Source organism: Corvus cornix, chromosome 3 (genome assembly GCF_000738735.6).
Source record: "Corvus cornix cornix isolate S_Up_H32 chromosome 3, ASM73873v5, whole genome shotgun sequence".
Taxonomy (NCBI): domain Eukaryota; kingdom Metazoa; phylum Chordata; class Aves; order Passeriformes; family Corvidae; genus Corvus; species Corvus cornix.
In genome coordinates this window covers 41,062,962-41,089,851 of record NC_047056.1, presented here as the reverse complement: position 1 = coordinate 41,089,851, position 26,890 = coordinate 41,062,962, and the positions used below count along the sequence as shown (strand labels likewise).

At 37.5% G+C, this 26,890-nt stretch overlaps 1 protein-coding gene across 2 annotated transcripts in view; it reads left to right on the top strand.

Moving 5' to 3' along the window:
* Nucleotides 1–26,564, top strand: part of THBS2 (thrombospondin 2) — a 32,575-nt gene extending 6,011 nt beyond the window's left edge. For both annotated transcript variants that reach the window (XM_039569175.1, XM_010391582.4), the window contains exons 5-22: nucleotides 2,449–2,642; nucleotides 3,431–3,571; nucleotides 3,819–3,915; nucleotides 4,636–4,806; nucleotides 5,634–5,810; nucleotides 6,551–6,724; nucleotides 7,167–7,294; nucleotides 7,400–7,552; nucleotides 8,603–8,821; nucleotides 11,882–11,989; nucleotides 13,769–13,928; nucleotides 15,380–15,498; nucleotides 15,927–16,161; nucleotides 18,992–19,219; nucleotides 19,672–19,943; nucleotides 20,938–21,035; nucleotides 23,221–23,360; nucleotides 24,051–26,564. In XM_039569175.1, the coding sequence (XP_039425109.1) occupies nucleotides 2,449–2,642; nucleotides 3,431–3,571; nucleotides 3,819–3,915; nucleotides 4,636–4,806; nucleotides 5,634–5,810; nucleotides 6,551–6,724; nucleotides 7,167–7,294; nucleotides 7,400–7,552; nucleotides 8,603–8,821; nucleotides 11,882–11,989; nucleotides 13,769–13,928; nucleotides 15,380–15,498; nucleotides 15,927–16,161; nucleotides 18,992–19,219; nucleotides 19,672–19,943; nucleotides 20,938–21,035; nucleotides 23,221–23,360; nucleotides 24,051–24,058 (2,822 nt within the window). In that variant the 3' untranslated portion in view covers nucleotides 24,059–26,564. The remainder of the gene's footprint in view (nucleotides 1–2,448; nucleotides 2,643–3,430; nucleotides 3,572–3,818; nucleotides 3,916–4,635; nucleotides 4,807–5,633; nucleotides 5,811–6,550; nucleotides 6,725–7,166; nucleotides 7,295–7,399; nucleotides 7,553–8,602; nucleotides 8,822–11,881; nucleotides 11,990–13,768; nucleotides 13,929–15,379; nucleotides 15,499–15,926; nucleotides 16,162–18,991; nucleotides 19,220–19,671; nucleotides 19,944–20,937; nucleotides 21,036–23,220; nucleotides 23,361–24,050) is intronic.
* The last annotated feature ends 326 nt before the right edge of the window (nucleotides 26,565–26,890 follow it).

The window sequence follows — 26,890 nt, the reverse complement described above, 5'->3', positions numbered from 1 at the left end:
CTGTCAAGATCTTTATGGAGGTCTGTACAGCCCTCTGGGCTAGTGGTCACTCCTCCCAGCTTTGTGTCATCAGTGAGCTTGCTGAGGAGGCATCTGTCCCTTCATCCAAGTCATTGATGCATGGTTTAAACAATACTGGGCCCAGTACTGAAATTTGGGGGGATGCTGCTAAGGACAATTACCACAGTTGAAAAGCCATGAGTGAAGTTACTGACCACAAGATACATATTTTCCCATTTTGATGGCTCACTTGTTGAGCTGAAGTACAGGCATTAAGATGACATATTTTTGTGTTAATGTTCCATAACAGCAAGGCAGATGTTACAAATGAAGGTCCCTCAGCCCTGAGGACACAAAAAGAGACAGGACTGTGTTTTCCCAATGTATCTTTAAGCCTAATATGGGAATGTGACATACGGTGAAATGGTGGCTTGGGAATGCTGTTTGGTTAAGGGTAGAAAAGTATGCCTGTGGCATAGTGGCTGCAAATCCTTTAGGCAGGATTTATACACTGCACTGGATAGGAAAGATAACAAAAACACACCTAAATAGGCACATCAATAAAATCCCTTCTTGAGTTATATCAACAGAATGACATTTGCATATGTGAGAGGATGCACATTTTACTCTTCTGGTTTCTCATTTTAAAGATAATCATGTGGTCCTTAGGAAATTAGCAGGAAGTCAGCAACAGAGAACTGATTTCCCAGTGATCCCCAGGCATCTTCTTTCAGTCATTGCCAAGTACCAGTAGGAAGTGAGGATTTAGTTCTTCTAACATAGTTTTGGTTTATGTTTCCTGCTGAGATTGCAATTTTATTAATGTCCTCAGAATGTTCTGGTCAAGGCACACTCCATGTTGGCTTGAAAAATATGAAATTAATGATCTGAGAAGTGCTATGGGGGGATCTGAGAAATCTAATGTTTCAATGTGGTAGGAAAATTGCATTCTTTCCAGGGAATCAAAAACCAGCTGAAATAAACTGTTATGACACAGAGAGTTCTGATCTGCTATGTGGTTTTCTTCCATCCTGTAAAAGAGGCTGGACAATTGCTTCAACTTTGGAAAACTGTGAATAATTTTTTGTAGACCTTGGCTAGGTGCAGATGTTTCATAGCTAATTTAAAAGCACATCAAGCCAATAATTTTAAGTTTGGTTGAGAAGTAATCACTTAATGTCATATTGTGGGTTGGTTATTTGTTCTTTTATTTTTAGCCTTCCAAATGAATGAAGAATACTTTGCTCCTGTTTTCATGTACTTCTTTGTTTAAATATAACACTTTACATTGTATGGTAAAGCACCAAATCAAGCTCTTAACATCTCTGAAGCTTGGCCACCTTTGGTGATTCGTCAACACTGAATGGTGTTGGGGTTTTGAAGCATATGTTTTATGGCACATGTTCCTGTCCTGATTTCTTCTTTTTAAATTGCTGTATCCTTTGCTTGTCTTTTCTCTTTGGTAACCTTGAGCTATTCCAACGTCACTAAATCTGGTAAATAAGTCTTTGTTGAGAGATAGGGTAGTGTGGACTTCTGTACAGCTGATACCAAATTTGAGTGTATCATGGAGTCCTTAGAGAAAGCTTCCATGGAATCCATAAGACATTTACCTGATAGACATTTAAATGCTTAACAGAACATAGACTGTTTTATGTAGTTTTCTATGTGCTTTTTTCTTATTAATTACAAATCAAGCTTTCTTTATGTTATTTTTCAGGAATGTGCTGTAGATAGGGATGTGTTTTAAAATTATATTAGAACATGTCCAGTTCTCCCTGTCGAATGCATGCAAAGTTCTGTTTTAGTTACAATCTGCCTTTTGGAGGAGGGTTTGAAATGACAAATCAAATAATCAGTCTGATCTTAGCTTGACCTCCATTTCACGTCAGAATGAAACTACTGTTATAACAGGTCCTCTTAGCTTAACACTGGGCAGTGCAATATAGAGCAGCCCAAAGTCTGGTATACATTGCATAATGGTCCAAATTTGATCCAACCATGGAATTTATGGACGGAACAAGGACAACAACTTTCTGCAAGGAAACTCTTTCTCCTGCCTTTTTCCCTGCCTTGAGAAAGTTTGATAGGTCATGAACAAATCTGAATCCTTTTATGTCTGAGTGGCTAAATGGGTTTGCTTTTTTGATACTGTGTTCTTTTGTTAGCCTTCTTCATAAATGAATGTGTTGCAGTGCCAACAATTTTAAAGCGAGGGCCATGTGAGACACAGCTTGGCTCTTAATTTTGAAAAGGGAAAGCCTATAATTGGAACCAGCTGACATCTAACTCCTCTTTTATTCATGGGTTTAATAAGCATGAAGCTGTGCCAAAATAGATGTGTTTAAACCCTACCCATGGGTGCCAATCTGTGATTTCAGCAGGAATCTGTAATCTGTGGAAGAGCTTTGTATATGCTTCTCTTCTCTTTCATTCTTTTGCTACCAGCTGAAGTGAACACCATCAACGAGAGCACTGAGATCCTTCATTTGAGCCCTGCTGTCACAACCGAGTATGTGGGTGAGAAACCGGAGAAGGCCGAATTCTGTGACCGCTCATGTGAAGAGCTGGGATCAATGTTCACAGAGCTCACCGGCCTGCGCATCGTGGTGAACAACTTGGCTGATAACCTCCAAAAAGTGGTAGGTACCTGTAAATCTGGAGAACTGACAGAGGTCTGCTGTGCAGTGCTCTTTCCTTACTTATTTTGTGCCCGGGCAGTTAATAGAGATTTCTGTATTACATATGAACACTTGTTAGTATATCTACATAATGTAAAGATGTCCTCTTTTCATTGTGACTAGTTTGGTATTTCTCGAGTATAACACTTTCATCAAGACTTGGTTTTCACAGACTGGGTTTGAAAGAGCACACACACATGCACTCATACACAGGGGAAATCCTCCTAAAGTTTGGAAATTGAAAGCCATCAATCCCAACCTTGCCTGCATACTGTTAAAGCCTTGTTACCATGTTTGCAACATTTATGAATGCATCAGTAAGTGGCTACATGGGGTACCTAAACTGTAAGTAAATGTATGGGATTTTCATAGTTGAAGTGTGATGGTGATGTTTTGCTGAAGTCTGCCCCTCTTCTTATTCTGAATCAGCTAATTATTTCGGAAGGAATTTTATTGCTATGCCATATGTCTCAGGATTAAAATCTTCTCATCTAAAGATGAGCTGTACTAGAGGAAAGCAAAACGACTAAGAAGAGATTTCCCTTAGTATCGTGTGACTGTTTTTTACCATTGCTAGAAGAATTGCTATGCAGGACTACAATACTTGAGATCATCTTCCTTATCTACATAAATATGTAAAAATACTTTTTTTAATGGAAGAATTAAGTCCAGTGGTGTCTCAATTTTGTCTATTTAAAACAGTTTGCTTATGAAATACACAACTTGTTTTCATTAACTCTGTCTTCTAGTCTGAAGAGAACCAAATTATGTGGGAACTGATTGGGCCTAACAAAACACTGAAGAGCCAACCAGTTTGCTGGCAGGATGGCCGTGTATTCGCAGATAATGAAAGCTGGATTGTAGATAGCTGCACCAAGTGCGTTTGCCAGGTAAGGTTTTGGAAACCTTCTTCTCTGCAGAAATGGACAGTGGGTTTAATCCAGCTCATCTGTCCAGGTCAGGTCGTATTTACTTAGAGTTTGGCTGAACTTCATGACATTTATAAAAAGTAGTCCCCATGTCCAGGGTAGTTAGATCAAATCAAAACATTTCCACACATGAAACTTCTCCAGATGCCCACCTTCATTTACCTCTGTCTGTGAGCATAAATCAGTAAGTTGATTTCTTTGCCTTTAGGATTCCAAAATTGTGTGCAATCAGATCACCTGCCCAGCAGTCTCCTGTGCTGATCCAGCTTTTGTTGAAGGTGAATGCTGTCCAGTCTGCTCTCACTGTGAGTATTTAGCTGAGGAGAAAGACAGATAGTCTTTGGCATTATTTAAAATCACTACTAGTGTTTTTGAAAGCTCAAAACAAGCAAGATGTCAAGGCGGGTAAGATCAAATATAAAACTTTTATGTGTACAAAGATCATATGAAGTAACTTGGGTGCCTGAAGTTACCCCCTGAAGGACTTGGTCTGTCCTCATTGATTATATTGGTTGCTTAGAATTAACATGATAACCTGCCTAGCTACCTTGGGCATAAACTGTTGAAAGCATGCTTCGCGCCAGTCATGTTTCACTTTTTTTGCCCATTCAAAGCATAGGGCATATTCTTACAATGTGCTCTTGATCATGTTCACCATTATGTAGCTTTTAAAGGTGGGGCCACATCTCATCCTACTGACCTATATTCTGAAGGCAAGGGCCATTTGGACTCAGTTTTGGGCTTGGTCCATTCTAGAGATAAGATGTTCTTCCTCCAAAGATCAGTGCTTCATGCAAACATACTGCACACAAGTTCATGAAGATCCAGGATTCTTACCTGAACTAACCTCTCATTATATTACACCATAATTCCCTTACTTCAGCAGCAGCTTGGGAAAGCAAAATTAGGAGAGATCTAAATGTTAAAGTACATATTCTACAGAGAAAAAGAAGTGAGTATCTTCTAAATAGGATAATAGAGCAACTTTGAAAACTAAGCACTTTTTCTTGCCTTTTGCTCCGCAGCTGATGACAGTGAGGAGGGCTGGTCACCATGGTCAGACTGGACAAAGTGCTCAGTTACCTGTGGCTCTGGGACTCAGATGCGAGGAAGGTCGTGTGATGTCACCAGGAGTGCTTGCACAGGCCCACACATCCAAACAAGGATGTGCAGCTTTAAGAAATGTGACCATCGCAGTAAGTAATAAAATTTCTTCTTTTTTAAAAGCTTCTTTGGACATCTCAAAGCAAAACCAAGCTAAGTCAGGATAGTATGTACTTGAGAAATCCTATATGCACAATTAAAGTAGCTGTCATTAGATTCGTTGTCATTTTTCCCCTTTCGAATATTCCTCCCTTTCCTGACAATTTAATAGGTATGTACATTTTGGGCTCAGCTATGTTAAAAAAAAAGATGATGAGTGATCCTTTTTTTAACATTATGAACTGGAGTCTTTTGTTTGAACTCAGTTTGGAGACGACCCTCAGTTCGTAACGATGATATACGGGGCTGTGTTTACATCTGCCATTCATTGATTGTTGGACCATTCCATTAACTTAGTTGTGTTTAGGAATACAATAATCATGGAAGATTTTTGCAAAATATCAAACTGCTTTTATATTTAAGGCACTTAAGAGGATGCTATTCCAGAAGTGTAATTAATACTATTGCAGGTACCTGCGATATCCGGGCTAATATAGTATGTAAGGCAGTATCTAGCAGCTGAGACTGCTAGATGTCCAAATGTGCATTTTGAACAAGTGTTTGTTTCACTGGAAATGTTTATTTTTAAGTAAAATGTATAAAATAATTGTTAGTAATACACTGGTTACTGAAATTCCTAAGAAAGCTGTTCTTGAGTACCTGAGCTGGCATGCTGGGCTTTGTAAGTGAAATGGTGGGAAAGAGATGGGACATTCATCAGATGTGGTGAGAGGCTCATTAGAAGGCTAACTTCTCAAGTGAGTTTGTATTAGTGCTCAAGGTGGGCTGTTTGCTTGAGTTTTGCTCTTTTCTTTGGCAGTACGTCAAGATGGTGGCTGGAGTCATTGGTCTCCCTGGTCTTCCTGTTCAGTAACCTGTGGTGTAGGAAATATCACCCGCATCCGCCTCTGCAATTCTCCTATTCCCCAGATGGGTGGGAAAAACTGTGTGGGAAATGGGCGTGAAACGGAGAAGTGTGAGAAGGCTCCATGTCCAGGTATGTCTGTGGTCTTGAATCAAAAGTAACACAATAATATTCCAGCTGAATTCCTTCTCTTTATTCAGATCTAAATGACAGTGAATTTCTATGACGGAAAATATAATTCTATCTTGCGAGTGAAATAACACACAAGGATGCTTTGAAAATGAGGACAACAATGCAGTCAGAGGTTCTGTAAACCTTCCAAGTTATAATTTGGCTTTAAATATTAAGAGTTAGAGAAATTTCCATTTTAGTGATATATCTCTGCATATCAAAAATAAACACTTCCTTTCTAAAAGGAAGCTGTCTCTGTACTTGTTCAGAATACACATAGAATCCCCCAATAGTCAGATTTCTTTGAAATTGTGCATGCATTTTTTATACATTCAACACAATTTTTATTATAATTCTTTCTTATTCATCTACATTTTTAAGCCATTTTTAGAGACCTTTCATTCCACACACTTTCACTTCCCTTTCATATAATTTTTCCTCCCTTTTTTCTCTTTGCATATCCAGTTGGCATGGCATGCTGTTTTGAATTATTGGCCAAAAAATGCCTATGAAGCAGTTGGGTATTTTTCATTTGTTTGTTTCTGAAATACTGCTATCTCAGTGCAAACATCTGCCAACATCTTTCTATGTACGTAGCGAGAAACTGTCTCTAGCCAGGGATCTGATGAAGGGTTGTTGTCATTGGCACCAGATGTCCCCACTTTATTGCCTGTGATGCTCTTCTTTTCTGCATATCTTAGTGAACGGCCAGTGGGGTCCTTGGTCTCCGTGGTCTGCCTGCACTGTTACCTGTGGAGGAGGAATTCGTGAGCGGTCTCGCCTCTGTAACAGTCCAGAGCCACAGTATGGAGGAAAGCCATGCGTGGGAGATACTAAGCAGCATGATATGTGCAATAAGAAGGATTGCCCAATTGGTTGGTATTCATTCTTTATTCAGTCTGAGCAATTATTGTTGCTGTTATCTTTTTAATGGGTAATTTATGAAGTGACACTACAGGAGTCTGCTAACTATACCTTTGTTTCTGGAGAGGACATTTAACTATTTTGAGTACTGTTTTGTGGGATTTTATATATATTCTCAATAATGACTTCTTGAACAAGTATACCTTTCTTAAATAGGGATTCAACATGATGTAATGTATTCAAGCAGATGTAGCAATCCATAATCTTTTCATATTAAATCAATAGTACTTAGTCTTAAATGCACTTAATAACTCTAATTTTAGGGGTTTTATAAGAATCTGTTGCATCAAGTGTGGTTTAAGCTAATGATCAGAGAATACCTGTTTCTTAAATGAAGTTTTACATGCCGTTTATCCTCCTTACTTAATTTACAGTTTTGTTTGTATTTGCCAGATGGGTGTTTGTCAAATCCTTGCTTTCCTGGAGCAGAATGCAACAGTTATCCAGATGGGTCTTGGTCATGTGGGGCATGCCCAGCAGGATACCTTGGCAATGGTACCGTCTGTGAGGATCTTGATGAGGTATTGACTTTGTTTCCATTAACACCAGGCAATCACCATGAAAAATTAATATTTGGGAATTACACAGCCATCTAATTTTTTCCTTCTTTCTTTCTTTACCTGCAGTGTATAGCTGTGTCAGATGTTTGCTTTAAAGTGAATCAGGTCCATCGCTGTGTGAACACAAACCCGGGTTTCCACTGCTTGCCGTGTCCTCCACGCTATAAAGGAAGTCAGCCCTATGGAGTAGGGCTGGAAGTTGCCAAGACAGAGAAGCAAGTAAGTGAAGTTGAAGGGAATTTGATGGCTTTGAGTAATTCTCATTTGAAATATCTTTTAATGATGGCGTGTGATAAACTTGGATATCAAACAAAAATAGCCTGAAATAAATAACTGGTGTTCCAGAGTATTTTTGTTTTGAGTAACAAAACACTGAATTTGGGATTGGCTTTTTTAAGGGTTTGATTTTCTTTAGGCATCTGCACAGTTGTACCAAATGAGCCTAAAATTCCAGGAGCAAACATTTCCCTGCTTTGCACTCCTTTCTCCAAGGTTTACATACCTATTCTGGAGAGTGGAAACTGAAGAATTAGGATTGTTTTTTTCATAAATATAACGCTGTTAATGTCAGTGTTATCAGACACATCTGAAGTTCTCAGTCCCTAAATTCCATTGGGCCAAAATTTATCAGCAGTGAAGGACAGCAGGAAGTGGAAGTGAGATTGAAGACTACAGTTTTCTAGACAAGACAAAAATGTTAAAGCGGAAGTCATGGGATGCCTTCTCTTTGTTGCTGTTGAATCAATCTGTGGTTAGCTCAGCTTTTGAATTCTACATGTAAACCATCTGTGTAAGATTCTCAAATACTGGCAATGAAAAATATAGTGATAAGCAAGGGGTAACAAAAACCTACATGAGGTCAACACAAGAATTCTTTAGGGTCTCTTTGATTTAAGAAAATAAGGTAGTCCTTTTATACTGTCAGGCAGAACACTAAAGAAAAGAGGTCAGTAAAATCTACTTTCTGTTGCAGTTAGTTTCTGGGGTTTAATGACATCTGGAAGAAGGCAGATACAGTGCTGAAATTGTTAACCACTTTAATTACTTTTTAAATGATGTCCAATTTTTCCTGTGGTTTCTTTTAATTACTTTCATTGTACATATTTGTTGGAATTGTGAACTGACAGAGCAGTATGATTTACTAACCACAATTAAAACAAAGTTCCTGTCTTCAGACTTCTAAATAACGGGTCTGATTTTGATAAAGTTGAGGCACACACAGCTGGCTGTGATTATCAAGTTTCAGTGAATATCCTCCATCATTTATAGGTCTGTGAACCTGAGAATCCATGCAAGGACAAGACACACAGCTGCCATAAGTCTGCAGACTGCATCTATCTGGGCCATTTCAGTGATCCAATGTACAAATGTGAATGTAGGACAGGGTATGCTGGTGATGGACGCATCTGTGGTGAGGATTCAGATTTGGATGGCTGGCCTAACAACAACTTGGTCTGTGCTGCTAATGCAACATACCACTGTGTGAAGGTGGGTGAAAAAGGTTGATAAAAATACCACGCATTAACAAAATGTTCTCTTTTTCCTAAGTAGTAGTGAGTAACGCTTTTAATTCTTGATGCTGGTAGTTGCTTTCAGTAAGCTTTTGACTGTTACAGCATGCTCATTTTCTAGGAGATGCTGTGGAATGTGTATTCACTTAATCTGGTAAAATACTGTAAGGGATTCTCAAAATTAAATCCAGAGTCCTCTGCTTTGGATTTCTTCCTATGCAGAATTGGATGATTGGGATGCCTGTGAATGGAGTTAGCACACTGAGCAGGAATTACCTAAAGCATGGGTGTGAAGCACACAGCTAGAGAGAACCAAACAGGGATTTGGGGGCCCAGGTGAGTGTGAAATCCTACCTGCAGGACTTGTAAAAAGACACTGACAGCCATGTAAGGGCTACACTTCTAAAAGCTCTCTTGAACTACTCCTTCCTTTCAAAGAGTTAAACAGACCACATGCTGTGAAAACTGGATTCAGAGCCTGAGATAATTTTTGGCAATAGGAGCCTAAGAGAGGAATGAATGTGAATAATTAGAGGGGTTCTCCTTATTGCAAAAGCTCACAGGAACAGGATGAGAGATTCAGCCTCTCTCACCCTTCAGAGATGTGAAGTCCTAGCTCTCACTCTTCCAAGCGTGACCTGCCTGCAACCATTGGCTCTACACCTGGCAACTGGGACTTGTCCAGTCTTGCTGTGCAGCTGGGATGTTGTAGTGAACAATGAAAGATTACTAGACCAATGAGAAAATCAGCATCAGGGAGCCTGAAAATGGTGGCATGTAGCTTCAGTAGGGTGTGTCCACCATGGTATGTTCCCTGGGACCTGGTTTGGTGCTCATCTGAAGCACACAGTAAGTCCTTCTTGGTTTCACGGCCTGAGGTTCCTTCCAGTGGGAATTGCTCAAAAATGGTGAGCCTCCTTGTAGGTCTCATCCCGATGCAGTTATACTGCTGTATGAAACCAGGCTGAAAGTTGTTCCAGGTCCACCAGTTTAACAATGGCCCAAACAGCTGAGGGACAAAGGCACTTCCTGACAGGCAATTCCCTGGACCTTTGTTCTGAGCGGTGGCCTTGCTGGTGGTTGAATGACAGCCACAGTACAGAGGGGCATACACTGTTTGCAACAGCAAATTAAGCAACTTGGATGGAGGAGTTTTGTCTGAGAAGACATATGCAGGTGTTCAGTTTTAAACGCCTACCTATGGGACCACTGACAACACTGGATTACCTGTATATGTTCACTAGGCAGATGCTCAAGTATTTTGCTGATCAGTCATGGCTCTCAGGGCAAGCTTTCTCTTCTGAGGTTTTTGAGGGCTTCTTTTCCCAGACCTGAAACATTTTTGTTTCTTCTCCGTGCTAAAGTGATCTACTTATAAACATTCTTGAAGTTCTAGCACAAAACCTTCTGCTTAAAAAAATGAGGAAAGAAATGCAAACCACTACTATAGTGGTTAAAACAAATACAGACCAAGAGGCGAGGAAAGTTTGAAATCAGGTTGTTTGAGGGAATAAGTTACTTGTGTGAATCTGGGCTCTGTTATCTGAAGAGTTTCAGATATGGATGGAAATTTGGACCTCAAATGTAGGTCTTCCTCACGGTAATTGATGTCTGCTCATTGTGGATTCAGCCAACTCAGCTGTTGCAGTTCTTATAGCCTTCTTTCACTTCCTGTCATCAGAATTTCCAACGTGTTCACTCATGATGTAACACAAAGCACTAGTTTTGATTAAACACAGCATGCTGAACTCATTCAGGAAAAACTTGTTTCTAAAGATTGTTTCATGTTTTGTGTAATGTGTTGATCTAATAGGCGCAAGTACTTCATTTAAGGGGATCCCTCCACCCACCAAAAAAAACCCATTAAAAATACCACAAATTTTCAGGCCCTTATATTCTTTACAAAATATCCTAGTTGAGTAATTTGATTTTTAAAAGCTTCTTTTCTTGAGCTTATAATGATTGAAAATTAACTTACTCTTGTGACTAATTTCTTTCATTGTTTCAAAATTTTTTTTGTATCACTGGTAACCAATGTCGAGGTCAACAGTCAAGACTCTTCGCAGGTATTTGGTAAAAATTTTGGGTGTTTGATTCTTATCACAAAATTTTCAATTTTCTTAAGTTGTCTGTACTTTTAGAACCACTGAGTTTGAAAACGTAACTATAATATTACTTTTTTAGAGTATGTGTTACAAAAAAGATATTTCTGGACTCTATTGACAGATTCAGTTTTGGGTGAGGTAGATCTGGAATGTGAGTAAAAATGAGAATAATAGAGTGTGTTTTCAGAGATGTATTTATTCACAGCAAGTGGTAGAATTGCAATCCATTTTAGCTGGTTTTAGTATTTTTAAGAACTCATGTTAAAAGTTTGGCAAGCAATTTACTTCTTATTTTTCAGCGTAACTTAAGAATTGCTTATTTAAAATAATCATTCTTTACAAAGCTGTTATGCAAAATAAAGAGATCCATTTGTCTTTTATTTTTAAAGACATGGGAGTGCAGAGGTACTGTTTTGCAGAACAGTATAAAGACACTTTTTTCAAAATTTTCTTATAGTGTTCCCCTTCATTAATGTGCAGTACTTTCCATTGCTGTGTAGTGGCTTTCCATGTGAACAACTGTTTCTGAAGACCTTCTCTTGGCTTGTATCTTTATTTTTCTGGCAACCAAACCTGGCCATTTTTTACATAAGCTTCAAACATATCTCATGAATTGTCTATTAAAAGTTCATGTAAGCATGCATGTCTGTGTGTGTGGTGTGTTTGTTCTCTGATAGTTTCCTCTAAAATTTACTAGAAAAGTCACTTGAATAGCAGCTGGGAAATAGAATTATTTGCAGATGTGTTTTACTTTACAATATGAAAGCAGCAAATGAGTCCTATCTTTGGCAGAAAACAAACAGGCACTTTAAAAAGTACTTTGCTGATTGCTCTTATTTTATATTCTCTGGTGTACCATATCTACTCCTCTGCCCGGGCAAGTTACTCTGACATAATGTAAACATAATGCATTGATTATTTCTTTTGACTAGGATAACTGCCCCCTTCTGCCTAACTCTGGCCAAGAAGACTTTGATAAAGATGGCAAAGGAGATGCCTGTGATGAAGACGATGACAATGATGGTGTTGAAGATGACAAAGTAAGAGGTGTATCTGTCTGCAGTACACTTGACCTAAACATCTGGTTTTAAGGAAAAACATTACAATAGATGTAAACTTTATCGTTCAGAGCTTCAGCTGAGTTATTCTGCACTTCCTTCCCTGAATGATGGGTAGTGCAGAGTAAAGCTGTGTTCAGTCAAGGGAAAGTAGTACTGTGCAGAGCAAAGCAGCCCGGGGAACCCTAGGAACTATGTTCTCTGTATCAGTTTTGTGTTCAATTATGTACATGAAAACAGTTTAATGGAAAGTGGTGTTGGATTTTTTATATTGTAATGGGAGAATGACAAGTCTATGGTATTTGAAAAGCTGGTAAATGTTACATATATGATGTTATTTTCATTAATTGTAACCTGTTTCTAAAACAACTATAAACACAGTCAGTATCAAGGGGAAATGATGGGAGGAAAATACCTAGCCTGGTTCATACTTTCCTTCAGATCTGCCCAGAAGACAAATTCATTTACTTGCAGAACCTAAAAGATAGACAGTCTAAAACTGTTACCTTGTACATTCAACAGAAAGACAGAGGCACTTTCAGAGTGTGCTTCACCCTGGCTTTTCTGAGCATGTTTAGGATGAGTTGGTATTAGAATTTTACTCTTCCTCTTTGTTCCCTTCAGAGGGAACCTAGATGCTCCAGAGCTTCAGATGGTTAAAACTGGGTAAGAGCTTTGTTCATTTGGTGTCTGTTTGGAAAATTTAAAAAAAACCTCAAAGAATCATTTGATAAAGTAATATGATTTAGTATGTATATTTTTTAAAATTGTAGCTAGAAGTTATTTGATGAACAGCATAAGATTTTGACTGGCCTCTATATGTTGCCCTTGATTATACGAAACGTATTTCTGGGGAATTTAAAATAATGTGCTAAAAAATTATTTCCTGGTAAATGTTGGTTTTTTTCTCTTTAGCAGAGAAAAAGTAGTTTAAAGATTTTTTCATTATGTCTCCCTTCAGATTGCATGACACTGATGTAGCCCTCACACCCACTGTTTTGGTTTTCTTTCTTTCTTCTTTGCATTTCACAAAGTACTTTCTCATGCCTGTGCAAAAGTCCATGTGTAATTTGGGAATGTGTGAAACATGAGAATTCTTCTTCTGGCAGATTTTGAAATTCAAGTGATAGGAAGGTTTCAAAAGTCCATTAAAAGGAATGGTCTCAGGGAAAAATATTTTTGATAAATGACAGTATTTCATTTTAACATTTTTAAAAACTTTTTACATTTTATTATTGTGCTCAATAGAACACAACCAACAAAAAGTCAATACTTGTTTAAATTGAAAAATCAAAATATGTGATATAAACTTGAAAATACTGATATTAGTCTGTTCCAAAAAAGTCAGAGTAACAATTCTAGTTGGTTTTTTTTTGTTTTTCAAAAATTATAAAATGCAGCTGAAGTTGGCCTGTTTTTGCAACATGTTCTGTTTTTTTTTTTCTAAAGTACATGTACCAGTGATACACCTTTATTTATATATCTGAGTACAGATCCAGTTTAAAATGCCTGTTGCTCTCCTTGTGAGATATGGAACACAATTCACATGTTTTGTACGAAACAGACACTGAGCCAGGCTGTCCAGATGCCATCCTGTTACCACCAAGATCTTCAGTATAGGTACAGCTTGTCCATTGAAAAAATAATGGATTAATATTTGATTTTTGAACTCTATCCAAGATGAACAGGAGTTACCACTTCATAGTGTGCTCTCATGAGTTGTGATTTATATTGTGAAATCTTCTATTTTTTCTTTCCTAGGACAATTGCCCTCTTCTGTTCAACCCTCGTCAGTTTGATTATGACAAGGATGAAGTTGGTGACCGCTGTGATAATTGCCCCTATGTGCACAACCCTGCTCAGATTGACACAGACAACAATGGGGAGGGTGACTCATGTGCTGTGGACATTGATGGAGATGGTATGATTTCACTTTTGAGAATTAGGTGCTGTTCCACAAGTGCACTTTATGTCCAGTAAGATGGGCTACCTGCTTTTGTATGTGGAATAAAATTGGGTCTAGCAGCTCAAAGACAGAGAAGGCTGAAGTTATCTGTCCTGTGTAGTATAGTTGCCCATACAGTCCCTAAATGACTACAGTTAATATTATTAAAAAATAAATCACAGCGAGTCTTTATCAGTGTAAACTTAAAAAAGAAAAATGTTTCCTTCATCTGTATTCCAAAGTAATCAGGGCCTAATATGACACTTGTGTTGACCTTTCTTTTTAGGGAGGGAAAAGAACATCAGAACATTCACGCAGCTAAGACAATATCCATAGTAAAGTAATCTGCTTTTCCATGAATGTATGCAAAGCTCACAGTAATCCAAATACACATTTTTTTGTATGTTTTAAAATATTGTTAAAAATGTTTATTTCGTCTACCAGTACATTCCTATATAACCCTAATTTGGTCAGAATTAAGAAGGGGGAAAACCACTTAAATATAGTTCAAAAATCATATCCCTGCAGCATTTCAAATGTGTGAGGATCCAGAAATACTAAAAGATGAATAAATCTAGCTTTGCATTTTCCTCAATAATGTTTAAAACTTTTGGATGCTTATCTGACTTTAGCTTCTGAACATTTTGAAGTCCTCACATCCTTCTTCTGATCATCAGGTTCATATTAGTACTTATGTTAGTTCTGCATTTGAAGAAAAATCCAATCATATGTTATTGGCTGAAAGATTATGCAAATATCCGGGGACCGTGTAATATAGGAAAGGGTTGTATCCTTGTATCTTTCCCAGACAGATATGCCAACATGTGTTTGCTTCTTTTCATCTTATTATAATTTTGAAGTAAATTGTTGGGTTTATAGTAAAGTCTCCTGAGGAGGTACAGTTTCTTTTGAAAATTTGTCATGCTATACAGTTAATGATGCACATGTTCTGGTAAAATTAAGTTATTAAATGCTGAGGCAGCTGAATATTAATACAGTTGTTTCTCTACCAAACTTCAGAATTTTGAACCTGATATAGCTGTGTGTTCTGTGGCATTTCTTAGAGTGGGGGAAGAAAATCCAAACCAAATTATTTAAAAAGAAAAATACTCTACCCCTTTATCTGTTATTCTGTGAAAAATGACTAAATTCTTTGGACATGATCAGCCCTTATTGTAGCAAAATTCTATAGAAAGATGGACACAGAAAACTTTATCATAGCAAGAAAAATGGAATTGATGCCATAATTTTTCTTTCAATTAGTCTTAACTATTTCATTTTGTAGCAATGATGTTGTAGCAGCCAAAAAGCTTATGAACCCCTTAAGAGCCGTGCTTCATTACTGGTGACTCCTACAGTCTATGGCCGTCTGTGTTGGATGTTGTATCATTTTGATTTTTTCAATATTTTGTTGTTTTTTCCCCCAGACATTTTTAATGAACGAGATAATTGTCCTTACGTCTACAACACAGACCAGAGTGATACAGATGGTGATGGAGTTGGTGATCAGTGTGATAATTGTCCATTGATGCATAATCCAGACCAGGTAAGTGATGAAAACAGTTTCCTTAATGGCAACATCAGAACAAGGGCAGAGAAAAGAACACAGGAATTGCTATCAGTCCCTGTACTGGACAGCTGAAGAGATGGATCTATATTGCTCACTTTCACATCTCACGTTGTGAGATCTCTTTGTCTCAGATGAAAGGGAAGTACAGTGGTGACTCCTTTAATGCATCTGCAAATAAAGCCCTGCCCTGCAATATCTTGGGGACCAAATCTTACCCACTGATAGAAGAACAAGTAGCCATATGAGCTTGAAGTTATGTGTGTGCTTTAAGCACAGTTGTCATTGTGGTATCATTTGTCACTACAGAAACCCTTGAAGAGAAGCACTGAGCAGTTAAGTTCCAGGCTGTTCTTTTGCATTGAGGGAAATAATAAAATTATTCTGTAAACTTTTTTTTGGGGTAGACTGATGCAGATAATGACCTTGTTGGTGACCAGTGTGACAATAATGAGGACATAGATGAAGATGGCCACCAGAACAACCAGGATAATTGCCCTTACATCCCCAACGCTAACCAGGCTGACCACGATCAGGATGGTAAAGGAGATGCCTGTGATTCTGACGATGACAATGATGGTGTCCCAGATGACAGGGACAACTGTCGCCTCAGATACAACCCTGAGCAGGAGGACTCAGATGGTAAGAACAAGGTCATATGAATTTCATTTAGTTCTTAGTATCTGCTTTTCATCTTGGAGTATTAACATCTAGTGAAGAGAGACTTCACATCAAACTGAGCTGCTTTTGATATTTGAGACACCGTGGAATTCAATGGAGCTGAACTGGCCAGTTTCATCCAGGGTTAGAGCATTAGGAAGCATCTTTGACAGGAGCTCAAACATCCATGTACTTAATTATAGAAGAAAACCTTTAACAAATTAAAAAAAAAAAAACCCAAAAAATCAATTTTTTAAAAAATATTATTTTCACATTTAATTGAAATACTAAAAATCTTGGAAAATATTTCAAATAGCTTGAATTTCAAATGTCTTAAAAAATGGAAAGGGAGCTGTTTCAAAACAAGTTACCATCTGAAAATTAAAATGGAGAAAATATGGTTTACTGCTCTATTTTGAAAAACAGACTATTTTCCAGGATTTTTAAAGTCTAAAAGTATTGTTAATTTTTAATTATTTTTTAAAAATTGACTTCTGAGCAGCTTTTCTCAAATTTTCTATATAGGCTGCTTTAAATATGTCTTGGTGATATACATGTCACAGTTTAAAAAATGGATATGTAATTGCTCTTTTTTCCAGTTTTTTGGTAAAATGTTGCTGGTCACCTCAAAAAGTCCTTCTCCATGCTTGGCATTATTTAAATAATGAAACAGTGTTAGTTTCACAATTATTCTAATATTGAAAATGTTTATGATCCTTTGACAACCACCAAATACGTTTACAATAATGACCCTTGCAATAAATACAGGTAAGCAATTTCTGTTCCAAGTTATACAACTTGATGGAGTCGTTCCATGGCTGTGCTGTAGAAATTGAAATTTATTACCTACACAATATGTTTTTATGTACATTTAGAAAGATGAAATGCTGAACCTTGTCTAATTTCCTGTTAAGACAACTGCTGTCAGTAGGAAGTTTCTGGTTGGTAGTCAGTAGTAGCTCTTAATTTGTATAACCTTTCAGTCCTATAATATGTGTCCAGAATATTTTTGTACTTGCCAGTCTCTGGAATAGCCCCTTAATTTCATAAATCCAGAATAAGGGTGACCCCAAGCTGAGTCATCCATTACCTGGATCTTGTAAGGGAAACTACATTTATGTATGGATTAATGATTCACAAAAAACATATATTTCATCAGTTTAGCCAGCTCATCACTGTCATTAGCAGCAGGTCCAACAGAAATCTTGGAAAAGGGGTAAATAAAGCCAAAAATTGTTCCCATGCTCTTGAAGATGTGAGTTTTAGCATATAAAGATGAGGCCCTGGAGAGAGCTGTTGGATGTGACTGGATAAACAAACACTTTCTAACTTTCCTTGACAAGGAATGAATGTTGTCAGCAGCAACTCACTACCAAATGAACATCAGCTGGACTTTCAGTGAATAATTAGATTCTTTTGTGAATTATCTCTTTGATTTGGCAAAGGAAACAAAATAGGAAATTCACTCTCTTTTCTCCAATAAGTGCTAAGACAAACAGGTGGAGGAGCACACAGCTGGTCAGAATTTGGAGTTCTCTATGGCAGATATCCAGGGTGGAAAATGGGACCATTTTACCACGTATCTGAGCTGCAGAGAGCCCTGAGATACTAGATGTTTCAGTTTTCTCTAATTACTCTTTTCTTTTTGACTGTTGCCTAAAACTCATTCTGCCTTCTCTCTGGAAGCTCCATACTTGGGTAATGCTGTGTGGTCAGTCACGGTAAGGTAGCTTTCTATTTTTCTGTGAAACATCTAGTAGTAGGTCAGTATTGAATGAGCTGGGTCGTTGCTATTTCCCAAGTTGTTAATTCCCATGTTCTTAGGGCAGTCATAAACACTGGGAAAAAAAAAAAAAAAATAGCAGATGCTCTGCTATGTGAGGATAGGAACAAATTAGTAGGCAGCACTGGTTTTGCGTTGGTACCCAATGTAATACCCAGTGGTTTCTGTTGTAAAAGTTGGAGCCATCTGGGAATTCGTTTCTATACTTGTCTAGCTTAGCTTTTCTACATTATTTTCAGGTGTTTGTGCTATTGTATGCAATGGAATAATAGAGCCATTGGCAATGAGATTTTTTATAGATACCTTCTTTCACTTCTTGCTCTTGGAGGCACATCCCATCTCCTGGTTTCCATTAATATTAAGGGGAAACTAAGAAAGGAAATAATTTTAGTTTTTTAAAAATATTGAGTGTAAAAGTAGTTGAGCAGAAGCACAACTGTAGATAAGCTGTATTTTTTTGTTATCTAAAAAACTTACTGTTGTTCATACAACAAAACTTTACTTTTTCATTCCTCTGAGGCTAGTCCTGTTGAATACAGCACTGCCTTCTTTTCTCATGCACTTTTCTGAAGAACTATGTTTTTATTGAGTCAAATTGTTCTACTTACAAGTGAAAGAGTGGCTAAGCATGTATGCATATTTTACTGCAACACTCTCTTCCCTTTCTTTTGACATAGAGGTGACACATCTGCAATCTGAAGCATCTCAGATGGATTGTTGCAGAAAGAATCTTAAGTAATAAGAGTCTGTAATAAAGTCTAATATGATCAACAATGTATAAAGATTTAGTAATGTGTGGAGGATTAAGATTTTAATGCTATTGTTTGAATTGATTTGCACAGCACATATTAAAATGTGGTGTTGTATCCACATCTGGAACAAATCAAACGGAAAAAGTAATGCAAGCATTAGTGAATTACATCGACATAGCAAACTTCCAACTTTTCCCACCCTGATTCCAAAGTGGTGTATAGACTGGGGCTGGATAAATTGCTAACAATTGCCTTTGCTTATTCACATTGCTTACAGGTGATGGAAGAGGTGATATTTGCAAAGATGACTTTGACAATGACAATGTTCCAGATATTTATGATGTGTGCCCTGAAAACAATGCCATCAGTGAAACTGATTTCAGAAAGTTCCAGATGGTCCCTCTGGACCCCAAGGGAACAGCTCAGATTGATCCCAACTGGGTTATTCGCCACCAAGGCAAGGAACTGGTTCAGACTGCCAACTCGGATCCTGGAATAGCTGTAGGTGAGTATCAGATGTAAGTCATCATCTTTGGAAAAGTAATTAGTGATTCTGTGATAAGGAAAGGGAAATAAAGAAAGAGAAATGCACATTTTTGGTGCTGCAAACTTTGGACTAACCACGGAGACAGTGTATATGCCCAAAGTAAAAACAGCTCAATGCTGCCTGCATTTTTTGTCCATTCATCTCATCACTGACTCTAGCATACATAAAATACACAACTGAAAAAATTTATATTAGTACCTGCTGTATTCAATGCACCTTGTAAGCAACTTATTTCTCTCCAGAAGTGTCCATGCAGGCAAGTGTAATTACCTCCTCTTCTACAGGTAAGAAAACTGAGAAAGACCACTTATGACTCCTGCCAAAATTTAGTATGTAGCTGGGACTCTTGGGTGTATGCAGCTGGACCCAGCATTGTAAGCCAATGTTTTGTCTCTTTTGTCATCTCCCAGGCTATGATGAGTTCAGCTCTGTTGACTTCAGCGGGACATTCTATGTTAACACAGACCGTGACGATGACTATGCCGGCTTTGTGTTTGGCTACCAGTCCAGCAGTCGGTTTTACGTTCTCATGTGGAAGCAGGTCACACAGACCTATTGGGAGGACAAACCCACCAGGGCTTATGGCTATTCTGGTGTGTCACTCAAAGTAGTGAATTCAACAACTGGTACTGGTGAACACTTACGAAATGCTCTCTGGCACACAGGAAACACCCCTGGACAGGTGAGAGATGTAAAACTTCAGGCCAACAGTGCATGACTAATATTTTAAAAATAAGGGACATGTCTCAAAAAGACTTTCACATCTCAGTTTTTGCAGAGGTTTATCAGTTTTTCTTCAATTCCCTTGTTAGTAGTGTCAATAATAACATTCGCATTGTGTTTCAAAGAAAATCACGTGTGTAAAAGGGAAGAGGAGGTGTGATCAAAAGGAGAAGGAGTGAGAGGTCTCAGTTATACACAAATCCTTTGTTTTGTACTGGCACTTACTTCTTTGGTGTTCCAGCTTGTTTGAATTATACATGGTTTAGAGTACAGTAACCAGTGACAGAAAAAGAGAGAAGAAATGAAAGAAAAGAGAGAAAAACTGCTGCTGTTCCAAATAGGGTCCAACCATGGAAGGAACTTGTGCATTTTGGAAATTAGGTCTAGTAGGGCTTCAGATGTGGATAGGAATTGATAGGACTGTTACTGAGTGAGAATTTTCAAGGAGCAACCACAGGCAGTAACATCTGTGCAAGCTGCAGTCCCTCTCCCTCACTGGAGGCACTCGTGCAGCATCAACGCTGTCAGCATGGGTGTGTGTATGTGCAAACCTGAAGAGTTCCAGAAGCATTTGGACAGTATTCTCAGGCACATGATGTGACTCTTGGGGATGGTCCTTTGCATGGCCAGGAGTTGGACTTGATGAGCCTTGTGGGTGTCTTCCAATTCGGCTGATTCTGTGACTTCATGAGGGAAGTCAAGGTTCGATGCTGTAATGGTTTTCAGTGACTCTAGCTATGAAACTGCAGATGAATAACTGATCAACAGTTTAAGACAGAAACTTCCATTACTCTCACCCCATAAAAGAAGCCTTTTGATCATACAGTCAAATGTTAAACTATTTTCAGTTTCATGCTCTGCAGAAAATAAGCTTTGGCTGTATGTGCAGTTACTATGGTAGACTTACTGGAGAATGGTGTGTTTCTAATAAGGCATTTGTATTCCTACTGTAGGTGCGTACTTTGTGGCATGATCCCAAGAACATTGGCTGGAAAGATTATACTGCTTACAGGTGGCATTTGATTCATAGGCCTAAAACAGGATTAATAAAGTAAGAGATATTTCTGTACCTCTACATTTTCTAGTAGCAATAGTTCTGTCTCTGTTGATTTAAAAGCTATGTTATCAGTTTCATTGTTGTTTCTGATAATTATGTTACTTGTGTGACAGTTTGTCCAATATTTTGGGAACATTTTGTTATCTTCAGAATAAGTTATTTTCCTTTTCAGATGTATTTAATTTAGTCTGGATGATTCAATATTTACATCAGCTAAATACCCTTAAATTAAAGAAAAAAAAAATAGAATTCTTTCTCAATAGCTTTTCTGTAAAAAGACCAAAAAATTCCTGAGCAAAACTCAAAGCAAGATTAGAACATGAGATTGCTCCCCAGCCTGTGGAATTTCAGTGAATGAAATTAATTAGAAACATGAGCATTGCCTCAGGGAAGTAGGCCAAGGTCCTGTCTACTTCAGCATCCTGTCTCCCGTAGTGGCTTATACAAGACACTGCAGAAGTGGCCGTGAGCACATCTGTAATGCACACAAGGAGCTGTGGCATATGACTTTCTGTAGAGCCCAGATGTTTAGCTGATGTTCCAAAGACTGAGCATTAACTGCCCACGTCGGTTTTATCTTCTACTAACTACTGGAACTGTAAAGGATATTTTTCATGGGGTAGAGTCAGACGTTACCTCTAAAAGTCTTGTTTGTGCTTATGTGCAGGGGATTTTCATTTGTCTGTGAAAGACAAAGTGTAGACAAATTAGGATATACTGTTACCTGTTTCTTGGAAAGAGAGGAGTTTCTTTATGGTTTGGTATATTGCAGTGCAAAGCATTGACTGATACAGGCCAACAGGAAACTTTATTTTTTTCATTCATGTTGCTGTTACCTTTAACTTCCTTTACAGAATCTACATAGGGTCAGACAAAAGATGTTACCACCGGTATCACATTAGATTAATCTAGCATGACAAATTCTGAGGTTTGGGGCATTAAATTCCTTCATACTTTAGGGTGTTCTGAGAGAAAATAAATTAATTATTTTGCTCATGTAATCATGAAACAATTCTATTTGTACAGAAATATCAATTCCATATGAACATGATCAGAGCTATGTAGTTTTTTTTGGTGGGATGAATGAACTATTAAACTCTTCCCATATGTTTTGGGTTCTTGATATTTTGAGAATTATATTAAATAGGGTTATATGAACATGAAAATCTGTCTTTTTTTTTGCTGTTCTTTTCGCCATCCATTAAATACTGATTTCAGGGAGCAGTTTCATACTTTGTGCACTTTTCAGGAAATAAAACACTTCTAGGAAGCTGCTCAAGTGTTTTCATTCTCATGTGAAGCCATCTGTATTGCTGTGTATAGCCAATGTATTGTCAGTTGAGCAGGACACTAATCCCTGCCTCCAGAGACTAGCCTAATTAACAAACTATAGAGTAATTTCTCATTTGGCCCAGGAGACTGAGAGCCTAAAAATGTTGACTATCTCAAGGTCTTCCAGGAGAAGTGGAGGATCCAAGTTTGAGGAAATGCAGTCTTTCTGATAAAGAAAGAATATGAAGTGCTGTCTTTTGAGGTCTTTTGTCTCCAGGGTGGATGCCTGAAATACTAAACAAACCTCCAAAAACCAAAAAATCCAAGTTCTCCCTTTCCAATTTATTATTAGTCTAGCTGTTTGTGTTCAAATCCTTCCAGCTTTCATTAAGCTCTTAAAATGTCTGAAATTGAGATTCAGCATGTCTCCAATTAATGTTTTGTTTGACTCTGAAGGGATGGTTCTTCCAATTTCTGATGTTGGCCCTTGCACCTAAAGATAAATAAATCAGCTGTTCACACAGCTGCAAAGACAGCTTTTCTCAGTGATGTGACAAGGTCGTGTGCTAACCCCTGAGTTCACTGGGACAGGGGCTTATCAGTGAATGCTAGTACATGACATAGTTCATTCCAGGAGACATGACTGTTCTAAATAAAGAACTGGGAAATCTTTTGCAGATGGTGTGCATAAAATCACTTAAGGAGCAGCCCCACTGCTTCTGATTAATGTGTTATGGCTGCCAGCCAGGTGGGTGTGAGATAGGGATGAGAAGTGATCCCTACAATGAGGTTGGGTTTTCTGGTGCCTTGTTAAAATTAATTCTGTTCCAGTTTTTAGAGACTGTTACCAGCTCTTACACTGGACACTGTATTATCCTCCTTGTTTAATTTGTGTTCTTCTTTACAGAGTTCTGGTTTATGAAGGGAAACAAGTAATGGTGGATTCTGGACCAATCTATGATACAACTTTTGCTGGTGGACGATTAGGTCTTTTTGTCTTCTCTCAAGAGATGGTCTATTTCTCTGACCTCAAATATGAATGCAGAGGTTAGTTACAGAAAATTTCTAGAAAACACTGAAGCCTTTGATAACTTGTGGAGCAATCACAAAGTGTTTAAATGAAAAGTATCCTCTAAATGAAAAGCAATATGTAATATCATAGCATTTATTTGTTTGCATCATATTGATCTGTTGAAATGCCATGAATGCCCCTTGCTCCTACAGTAATCTCAATTTGAATAATAAACTCCAGATGGTTAATATTATCCATGTGTAAAAAATGAGGTAGAAATTTCTGAGAGAGACTTGCTTAGAATTCTCTCTGTATATCCACTGTCCTCTGTAGGCTACTTCAGTATGTCCTGCAGGCAGAGGGATACTTCTGGATCACCCCTCTTTCGAGAGGCATGGAAAAGAAAGCAGATATCATTAATGAGCATGTCTGCCTGTAATGCCTTGTCTGAAATGTTTTGAAATACAGAAAATGCTTTTCCAGGTTTTCTTGTATGTGATTTTGTATTTACATTTAGATACATAGCTGCACATACATGTGCTTGTCTCTTTGTATATGTAGGCATATGCGTTTTTATATAAATGTACTCCCATTTGTAGAAAAATGAAGAACAGAAAGCATTGTGCTGTATCTCTTTAGTGTATCATGGTGGAGTTCTTATGTGATTGACTTCCTAACCAAAAAACTCCAACCACAATTAAGATATTTTCTCCCATTTCTTTCAGATGCTTGAGCAACGGTTGCTGCATTACCAGCAAAGTACTGTAGATGCTATGCAACCCAGACACCTCAGTACACCCTGGTACTCCAAGTTTCTATTTTTGTGTGCCTCCTGCCCTCTGTCCTCGTGCTCTACTCTCCAGGATCCTCCCAGCTGCCAGGAGTGCTTCAGCCATCCTTCCACCCAAGTGCCTTCTCACAGCCAGGACTAATGAAACCTAAACGTGAACGTCGGACCCACCACTGAAGCAAAAGCAGATTGATACATTAGAACACTTTTGTAGAGTGAAAACTTAGCAAAATGTGTTTGTTTACTTGTCTTTTTAAAAGAATGACGTTTACATATAAAAATGTAATTACTTAATGTATTTATATATATGGAGAAAAAGAGGGGGGATGATGATTATCAGTCATTATGTTTAAGTGAGGAAAAATGTGTTTCAATTTTTTGGGTGTATGGTTGACACTTCCTTGCTCTGATCAAGACTGGACTTCAGTAAACAAAGCTTCTGGGTCTAATTTTAGCAAAGTGATGGAGGACCACACCAACAGTGAAATTACTTTGGATATTAAAGTAAAGATCAATTATAAACATTTCTTGATTCAAAAAGGTGCTTAGTTGATAAGGTAACACTCTTTAAACTTATAATTGGTAGAACTGTCAAATTTGCAACCTAAAGCATTCTCTAGTAGGACCTTTATTCAGGCCAAACAGAATTGAACTAGAAACTCTCATGTGAAAGGGAAGAGTGATTCATTTAAACATCTGAAGCTATCACTATTGTCTGATTACAAAAAATTATTTCCAGTTGCCCTGTTTTCTTCATATTCTGCATTGCCTTGTAATAAAGAATATACCATGATCATGTGGAGCAAAATGAACCTGAACCACTTTTCCACCTCTGCTGCAAAAAGCACTTTGACATCCTGAATCCTGATGTGGGTTTTTGAAAAGGTGGCAACGCCGTCATTAGTTAATTCGGTAACATATGAGTTTAAGGTTCCATTTATAAATATTTTGGTAGTATTTATGGTGATTATCACACTAAGCTACCTTCTCTGATAATTGATTTTAAAGCATATAATGCATCAGTAATACATTCACAAATAATATTTTAAAGCTATTTTTGAAAGCATATCAAAATATGTAGATATTGTCAAAGCATGGCCTACACTTAAGTATAGTTCCATGGATTATAGTCATGTATACTTTGAAGTTAAATGAATAATAATAAGGAATTTACAAATGGAACCTTAATATATATCCAGTTACCCTAATTTGAATATTTTTGTATTGTTACCTATGTCTGCTGTATATAGAACTTCTTAAATAATGCTGAAGGGGTACCAGTGTTTATTCTAAACAGATACAACAGTTACTCAGATAAACAATAGTATAGACATGTTTAACATTTTTGCTTTGTTTAAATTGCATGAGCTTTGTTCACAAAAAGAACACACGCTGGTGTAATTTTATTCATAGATGGGATACCTGATGGAAGAATACAGTACCTCTGCCTTCTTCTGGGGCACAGGGAGCTAAATGTCGAATCAACTTTTTCTCCCTTGAAATAGATTTTGTTGCTATATTCATTAGAAAGGAATCAACAGTTGATGGCTTTATTGCACATTTTATAGTATTCATATTATCAAATCTTTTTTTAAAAATTATTTTAAGTTTGTTTTGTTTTGTTGCTGGTTTTGTTTTGCTTTGGATTTTTTTTTTTCACAAATCCTCTTCATGAGGTTTCTAAATATTTCAGTTTCTTTTGGTGTTTCAAATGGCATCCCCAAGTTCCAAGCAGAAAGGAGGATGACTTCATTAAATGTAATAAGTAATGGCTGTGTAGGGTTTTTTGTTTTGTCAGAGAGAGACATCAGTTTAGGGATGAAGATGTTAATATTTGGACTGTATCATAATTTTCCTATTCTATGTAAGTTATTTATGATGGGTTTTTTTAAATTTCTTTTTCTTTTTTTTCCTTGCAAGTGTGTGTGAGAGAGTGAGATTGATGAAATTTCATTTTGTTTTACCAAAGATTGTAAATAATTATTTATTTGTTTACAAGGACGGACCTTTATCAATTGACGTCCTGATTCATTTAGTCAGATCCTCATTTTTATATATATATTTTAAGAAATTAATAATAGGAAATAAACTGTAAAAAGGTTTTATAATCCAAAATCTCTTTACCTTTTCTGTAGTTAAAGTTTTTCTTTAAAGAAAACACTCCATTCCCCTAAGCCCTTAGTTAAGCCTCTTGTCTTGCTGTAAACCACTTCATTTCAAGCAAACCGGGACGTCTGTTGCTTTGCTAAAAAATCACTGACTGTCTTCTAAGGTTGTAAACAGCAGGTTTCCTAGTATCTCTGACAAGACATCATTCCCCATGAAGTCTTTATCTGGCAAACAATCACAAATTTTATTTATAGCGTTGTGAATGAGAAATTTGGTCCTGCTTCTCTGTATTGTCTCTTGGCCATGTGTTTCAACAAATATATCTTATTTTGCAACTGCTGCTTCTCTGAGTCCCATCTGAATCATTGGGATTCGTTGGTGTCAGTGGGGATCGCCTTCCTGCTGCAGAATTTCAGGAACCAGTGAATCATCACAAACCAAACAGAATAAAATACAAGAAAATAATTCTTAGCATGAGACATCTTTCCTGTGAGTATAAACTACTGACAGGGAGAGGAGTTTGAATTGGATTAGGAAAAATAAGAACGACCAGCATGTCAAAATGCCAGTTTTGAGGTGTTAACACAAGTTCTAACTTTTCTTTGCCTTAAAAATATTCCAGCTATTTGGTTTCCTTGGCTTTTGACTCCCATGAGAGTACTTGAA